General features: G+C 37.9%; 1 protein-coding gene across 3 annotated transcripts in view; it reads right to left on the bottom strand.

Moving 5' to 3' along the window:
- Positions 1–318: 318 nt before the first annotated feature.
- rbm26 (RNA binding motif protein 26) overlaps positions 319–6,904 on the bottom strand; it is a 10,139-nt gene continuing 3,553 nt past the window's right edge. Inside the window, exons 8-22 of one of the 3 annotated variants that reach the window (XM_008337555.3) lie at positions 6,353–6,478; positions 6,103–6,246; positions 5,604–5,712; positions 5,205–5,361; positions 4,715–4,909; positions 4,312–4,413; positions 4,168–4,227; positions 3,985–4,083; positions 3,793–3,867; positions 3,211–3,369; positions 2,809–2,913; positions 2,384–2,587; positions 1,688–1,774; positions 1,360–1,473; positions 319–929 (exon numbers count right to left, since the gene is read on the bottom strand). In XM_008337555.3, coding sequence (XP_008335777.1) covers positions 840–929; positions 1,360–1,473; positions 1,688–1,774; positions 2,384–2,587; positions 2,809–2,913; positions 3,211–3,369; positions 3,793–3,867; positions 3,985–4,083; positions 4,168–4,227; positions 4,312–4,413; positions 4,715–4,909; positions 5,205–5,361; positions 5,604–5,712; positions 6,103–6,246; positions 6,353–6,478 — 1,826 coding nt within the window. In that variant the 3' untranslated portion in view covers positions 319–839. The remainder of the gene's footprint in view (positions 930–1,359; positions 1,474–1,687; positions 1,775–2,383; positions 2,588–2,808; positions 2,914–3,210; positions 3,370–3,792; positions 3,868–3,984; positions 4,084–4,167; positions 4,228–4,311; positions 4,414–4,714; positions 4,910–5,204; positions 5,362–5,603; positions 5,713–6,102; positions 6,247–6,352; positions 6,479–6,904) is intronic. The other 2 variants (XM_017030929.2, XM_017030928.2) reach the window with 2 other exon arrangements.

The following is a 6,904-nucleotide window of genomic DNA, read 5'->3' as shown; positions in this document are numbered from 1 at the left end:
TCAGAATTCGCAGGATTTCCACAGCTCCTGCAAAAGAAACACAAAGGGCGTTAGTGGTTCTGGGAGAAATTTGGTGAACTCCTGAGATTAATTAATATGAATTTCAATATTTTTGTTTTGTCATCTTACCAATGCAACATTTAGTGACATGTGTGGAAGAAGGAAGTTTGTAGGAATGTTTGTTCTTTAGGAGAAGAGGAAGTTTTTTTGGGTTGTTTTTTTGAAATGGTCTTTTTTAAAAACTCATTTTGGGAGTTTTTGTTTTCACTGCCACTTTTCTTTTTTCTTTCTTTTCATTCTTTTTTTTGTTTTTTTTTGTTTTTTGCTTGTTTTGGCAGGATATTTTCAGACCATTTCAATTCTTTATTTTTTGGTACAGTTCAAAAAAAAAACCAAAGCGTTCATACAAATCATTGAAATCCAGAAATAAAATATTTACACCAGTCAAAGTGATCCTTCGAGTCAAAACTCCTGATCGTCAATCTTTGAAATTACAACACAGTTTTTTCAGAATTACAGTCCTGTGACCTGTCCAGACATTGTGTACCTTAAACAAAAACAAACAGATTAAAAAAAAAACATGTCACCTATTTCTACATTAAGAGCATTAAAAAAAAAATCACCACTATGACATCTGTTACACACGTTAAAATGAACCCTATTTTTTTCATTTGACACATCTTTAGTGTGGGCAGAAAAAAAAAATACTCTCTCCAAAACAAATGTATCTTGCTTGATTTCTAAGTTGGCTTTAAAAAATCCTACAAAGTTCTTGATCTGCTGCTTGTTTTTCCCACACCGCTGTAACCAGAGGAGGAGGAGCTGCTGGTGGTGCATCTTCATCTACGCCAGGAGCGAGGCTCATTGTCATCCTCTTCCTCATCATCGTCCTGCAGCAGTGCATCGTCACTCAATGATTCTTCTGGATACTAACAGGAGAGTCGAAAGGTCAAGTCATATATTCATTTAGAGGGAAATGAAAAAGGACATTTTAATTTCTTCTTTTCATTTTCAAGATCACATTTTCAGCTTTGGGACAGAAAAACAAATTCTATTTTTCTAATTAAATTCTATGTATTTCCTCATATAATTAGGAAATATATAACATATGATGTACACAGTATAAATATATCATCACTTTCTACATTTTGAAACAATGTCATATAATGTTTAATGGCTCCCCCTTGTGTTGTTTATTTCAAAAACAACAATTGAGTTTTTAACTAAAGATGAAGGAAACAAACTGATTCTTTTTCTTTTAATGTTTCATCATGCCGAAAGGCAACACTTACTGAAAACAAGACCATCTTACATCCTCTGTGAGGAGATGAATAAGCAAAGTGAAGAATGTCTACAAACCTCGTTCTCTTCAGGTTCTGCCTCGTCGGCCTCCACAGCAGTCAGAGTGTTGACAGGTTTGTGCCAGGCCAGGTGTAAAATCTGGTTGTTGAATCTGGCTCCGTGTACAGCCGCCTGCAGGTAAGAGCAGAAGGATAAGCTGGTCTGTCAGCTGTCAAGAAAATGAAACACTTAACCCCAGCCATGGAAGGGGCTGCGCCAAACTGAGTATTTGCGCACACACACAAAAAAAAGTAACTGAGTATTTGCGCACACACACAAAACCCAAAATGTACATCTTCACAGTGTGAACACAAAAAAACACAAAACATTAAAAAAAAGGCATCACCTGCTCTGCCTCTGCTCTCGTCTTGTAGGTGATAACCGCGGACAGGTTGTTTTCGTCAATTTGACAATCTTCAATCTCTCCGTGTTGCTTAAAAAAAAAAAAAATCAATACTTTTGTTACTTTACATTTTATGCATTTGGCAGACACTTTTATCCAATGCGACAAAAAGAGAAAAGTGCAAGGGACGACGGTCCTCTTTGAAGAGCAGGGTCTTCAAGAGCTTCTTAAAGATAATACCTTGTACCATAAAGTACCTTGTAGGCTAGCATAAGTGATTTGGATTTGATGTGGGGAGCTTTTGGGGAGTCGGTAGGGCGGGGTTATTTTTGGGAGGATATTTTTGACAAATCACAGATTTCTATGAACAGAGACAAGACTACAACAGACCAGAGCACAAGCAGGATCTGATCTGTCCAGAAGAGGGGGACATTTCTAAAGGAGCTCTGAGCAGCACAGACTGCTGTCGTAAGGTGACACTACTGATGGGTAACATTGCACATTTAAAACCATTATTGATTTGTTTTGGTTCTAAAATTAACTTTACAATCAGTTGACATTCAAACACAGTAAAAGTAGAAAAAAAGAACACGCCTTAGGTTTAATATGCTCTTCTAACAGTCCAGATGTAAATGCTGATACATGTTTTATCTGATCATCCCAGTAAAGTTATGGATATTGTTATTTCAGATGACTTACAGCAAAGTGTGGTAAAAGGTTGACACAGTCTTCTTCAGTGAAACCAGATATTTCCATTGCTCGTGGCCGGTGGTCCACCACTGCATGGTGCGGCATATTTCTTCCCCGGCCTCTGGAGCCTCGTCCCCTTGTTCTTAGGGAACCTCGTCCCCGACTGTGCACCCCCCGGCCTCTTCCTGTTGACAGAAGACCCCTCTTTGCAGCCTGAATGGAAAGACCGTAGAGAGAAAAACTAAAGGTCAAACAATTTGAATATTTGGCCAAAATAGAAGTTTGTACAAACGTCAACAACAGGAGAACAGGAGAGGACACTACGATCAAGTTGCAAGAGCTCAAGTGCCCTCATGTGGCAGATGTGTAAATAGCACGTTGCCACCTAAATTCAACTTTGAGGGACCGTGTTCCTTACAGCACTTTATTATTACCTCAATCTGCAGCTGTGTATATTTGATCCTCAACTTTGCTGTGTCCTCTCCAGCCTGAGTTTTCTTGTAAAGGTCCAACTCAGTGTCCAGCAGCTCTCTCTGTGCCTGAAAAGATTAACATGCATTGGAAATGACAAAGCCAATGTACATGATCTGAATCTCATAACAATACCACGCATCAGTAAATGGAATTACAACTATTTACAATGGAATTTACAAACAAATTTTGTATCAACATGATAAACAAGAAAAAAATATGTTGGCAGAATTATAAACCTGTAGCTGGTTGTCAACAATTAACTATGAAAAGGATAACCTGAACCTTAACGTCAAAAGTAACTAAAATAACCAGGTTAATTAACCAGGTTCTATTATGCAGGAGTGTTAGAAAGGAAATCATACCTGGGCCTTGCTTTTGGCAACACGCAGCGGATTGTTGCTGGAGATTCCCTTTATCTCCTCTTGTAGTTTAGTGATGCTCTTGCTCAACATGGCCAAAGTTTCCATGATCTTAGATTTATCTTTTTGGACTTTGTTCTTCTCAAGTTTAGATATCAGAAGCTGCAAGAAGACAAGAAAATTGCATCAAAGTTGTCCAAAAATACCCCGTCAGGCACAAGGACACAGTCGGGTTCATTGAATGTCAACCATGTTGTTTAATTCAAAATGTTTTTTTGTGTGTGATATAAGGATATGAGTTAATCTGATTTTTTTGCTTAAAAATAATAAATTGGTTATATGTAGATAGTGAACTGCTCAAAAGGTAAAATTAACAAACTTTGCGGATAAGTCAGTGCTATAACAAGCAGAGCCTTTAACTTTATCGACGGAAGCCTCACTTGTCTTCTCGGCCTCGTTTTTTGTCTCTGGTTTGATTTTGTGTCACTACTGTGTGGTTTTAACAAGTCAATAGAAACATTTTAATCATGTTCATATGTCAACGGGTTTATTTCTGTATTTTTATTTTATTAAAATGCTTTTTACCTTCTGTGTCTCAATGTGCTTCTCCAGTATTTCTTGTTTCTTCTTTCTCACATCCTGCTGTAGTTTAAGAGCTTCCTGTAAAATGAATCGTACTTTAGCACTAAAGTCCAAGCTGCAGCCATCCGTATTTCTTCACATGTAAAATTTATATCTCCTTTAATCCCTTATGCCCTCTTTTTCATTTTCTCTTACCTGTTTTTTCTTCAGGGCTTCCTCTGACGTTTTCTGAGCCGCCTTTAGGGCGATGGGATTGTACACAGTTTTGGCCAGACCTGTTGATGTCGAGAACACCTGAAATGGAATATAAAAACATTTTCCCAGAGATGAGCAGGGAATACAAGAAAATGAAAAATTTAAAAGATAATAATACCCTACTTTTTCCACAGGTGCTGTCTGTTTGGAAGAAAATCCCAAACGGTCTTTAACAGAAACTTTCTGGAGAAAAGAGACGGGACGGGGTTAAAATCTTTTCTACATCTGAAAAAGTAAGAAAATGTGAAATCCATCACATACACACACCTGAACAGTTATATTGGAGTCTTGAGAGGACTCCGAGTTCACAGAGAGCATAGGTCCGAGTCGGTCTTTGACAGATTGCTTCACTGAGGTGGTCGCGGGCTGCTTAAAGACAAATACATTTAAGAACGTCATTTAAAAATAGACAACAACTGTGATGTTTTGCTATCATGGGATCCTGTGATTCTTACTGAATGATTTAATAAAAATATGAATTGATGTTAAAAATACTGACTGTTTCCCTAAGATGTATAAATTAGTATTACTTTAAAAAATATATATGTAAAAGCGGATTTCATTGACCTTTCATTATTGTTTGTAAAAGCAGTTGATTAGTACAATAAGTTGCAGCCCATAAATAATCTAAACAATTTCACTTAACCAAGTGTTTCAAATGGATCTTTACCACTGCTGGCTGCTGCTGTTGTTGTTGTTGAAGGTGACCCTGGCCAGGACCATCATTGCTCTGATCTTCTCTAAACCAGTGCACCCTGATGAAGCGGTTGTTGAGAACCGCTTCTGTACTCTGTATTGCCCTCTTGGCCTCATCAGGAGAGGCAAACTGGATTAGTGCACCCTCTGGGTCATTATGGTAAGCCACCTGTAAGAGTTTTCAGACACAAAAGGACTTTTAACATCAAACGTGTAACAATGAGTGATCATAATCTTTTAAAAAAAAAAATAAAACAATAGTCAGCAACATTTGTTTGCATTCAGCACATATAAAAGTAACTGAGAATTTAAAAAAAAATCGATTTCAAACTTACTTTCTTTTCACACATTCATGCACTGTCTATTGGAGAGCACCACTTAGTCAGTAAAAACCATATACCGTAATCAATCACAATCAAAGCGGTGGCTGCTAATTCAAAGGAATGAGAATTATGAGCCCTAACCTGTAGGTTGACAATGGTGCCAAACTTGCTGAAGTGTTCATTGAGTTTGCTGATATTGTTGAGCTCATGAGGAATTTGCCGAACCAACAGCTTGGTGTTGGGAGAGAATGGGAGCCTTTTGTGGAAGCCCTGATGGTTGGGCTTGTTAAAGTTTGGCCTGTGTAAAGAAGAAGGAAATTAAAAAAAAAAATTAAATCAATCCAAGTAAAGTTTCAGTGTTTACGACACACACATCTAATATTAAAATAAAGCAAAAAGGTACAAAAGCTGGAGCACTAAATGTTTTGAACAGAACTTCAACATTTGTACAGAAGTATTTATGCCTGACAAATGAATGCAGGTGACACAAAACACCAGGAAAAGACAAAGTTTCATATCATACACTGTGTGATCACTTACTTGTCGAACCAAGGCTTCTTGAGGAGGGGGCCTCCATCGTGGGACACAGAGGATCTCTTTCTTGAATTAGATTCCATAACAATCCGCATCGAGTTGCACGGTATTTTATCTGGGAGGGTACAAAATCATGCTTTTCAACATTTCTTGATCCAGGAGTGGATCAACAGACACGGTATTTTATCTGGGAGGGTACAAATTTATGCTTTTCAACATTTCTTGATCAAGGAGTGGATCAACAGACAGCATAAAAAACACAGCCATGGCAGAGCTTCCACACTATTATTCAAAGACTGGGCCGTTAAAGAAAATTGCACATTATCACCATAGGATATGACAGATTATTTGTCCTCTACTTATGTTTAAAAATATCTTGAATGTTTATTTATGAGCACTTTGCACCTTGACTATAATTCTTTTGTGAACCAATGATATTTATTTATGTACATGCAAGTTTAAGAAAACCCATTCAAAACCCATGCATTCAAATTCATGCGAATACCTCTGGGAGGCTGGTCTACGTCTCCCATTGTGAGTCCGATCAAGTTCGGTCTCTGAGCATTGACCCGGTGTCGATACATTGGCCTGGAGACACTGGTAATGCTGGGAGCCTCAGGGTTATACACATCTGCTTCATAATTGTCTGCTGGTCAGAATGTTGATATTGAGCTCAACAGTGACAGAGATGGTCATAGTCACAACGAATTATACATTATACATAAGTGTGCAGCTTTTAAGGACACTGATGTTACCAGAGAAAAGAGGGGCCGACTTCCGGGGTATTCCAGAGGTGACAACAGTAGGAACAGAGCTGCTGAGGGAGTTGTGAGGCGTATCCATGCCTGGTGGCTGCATTGGAGGGAGTGGAGGGGGGGGGCCTATGGGAAAGAGAACAATATGATCAGTAACTGTTTAAAAGGTACAAAAGATCGACTAAGTTCACTAAGCAGTTCTTTTCTTACAAACAATTATCCAAATGTAGTAAGTACATGGTTTTCATGACTCCCACTACTCCTTTTAATACCTGGATTTGCATACAGTGCACCTGGCCTTTTTCATAGCAGCTGCCAGTTCAACAGTAAGTTTCATAACACTAAAGCAGTTGTGCAGGGAAGCATGTTTGCTCTGTGTTTTTGCAGTCTCAAAAGTCAAAGGCACTTTCAATTTTCAATTTGGCCACCTGATAGGGCTGGGTAGTGAATATATGGCATAGTTTTATACATTACATAGAATACAGCTTGTTTATATATATATATATAGTATAGATATAAATATATATATTTATATATATATATATATATATA

Source organism: Cynoglossus semilaevis, unplaced genomic scaffold, assembly GCF_000523025.1.
Source record: "Cynoglossus semilaevis isolate Cse_v1.0 unplaced genomic scaffold, Cse_v1.0 scaffold684, whole genome shotgun sequence".
NCBI classification, from domain to species: domain Eukaryota; kingdom Metazoa; phylum Chordata; class Actinopteri; order Pleuronectiformes; family Cynoglossidae; genus Cynoglossus; species Cynoglossus semilaevis.
The sequence above is the reverse complement of the archived record's forward strand: the minus strand, read 5'-3'. Positions and strand labels throughout refer to the sequence as shown.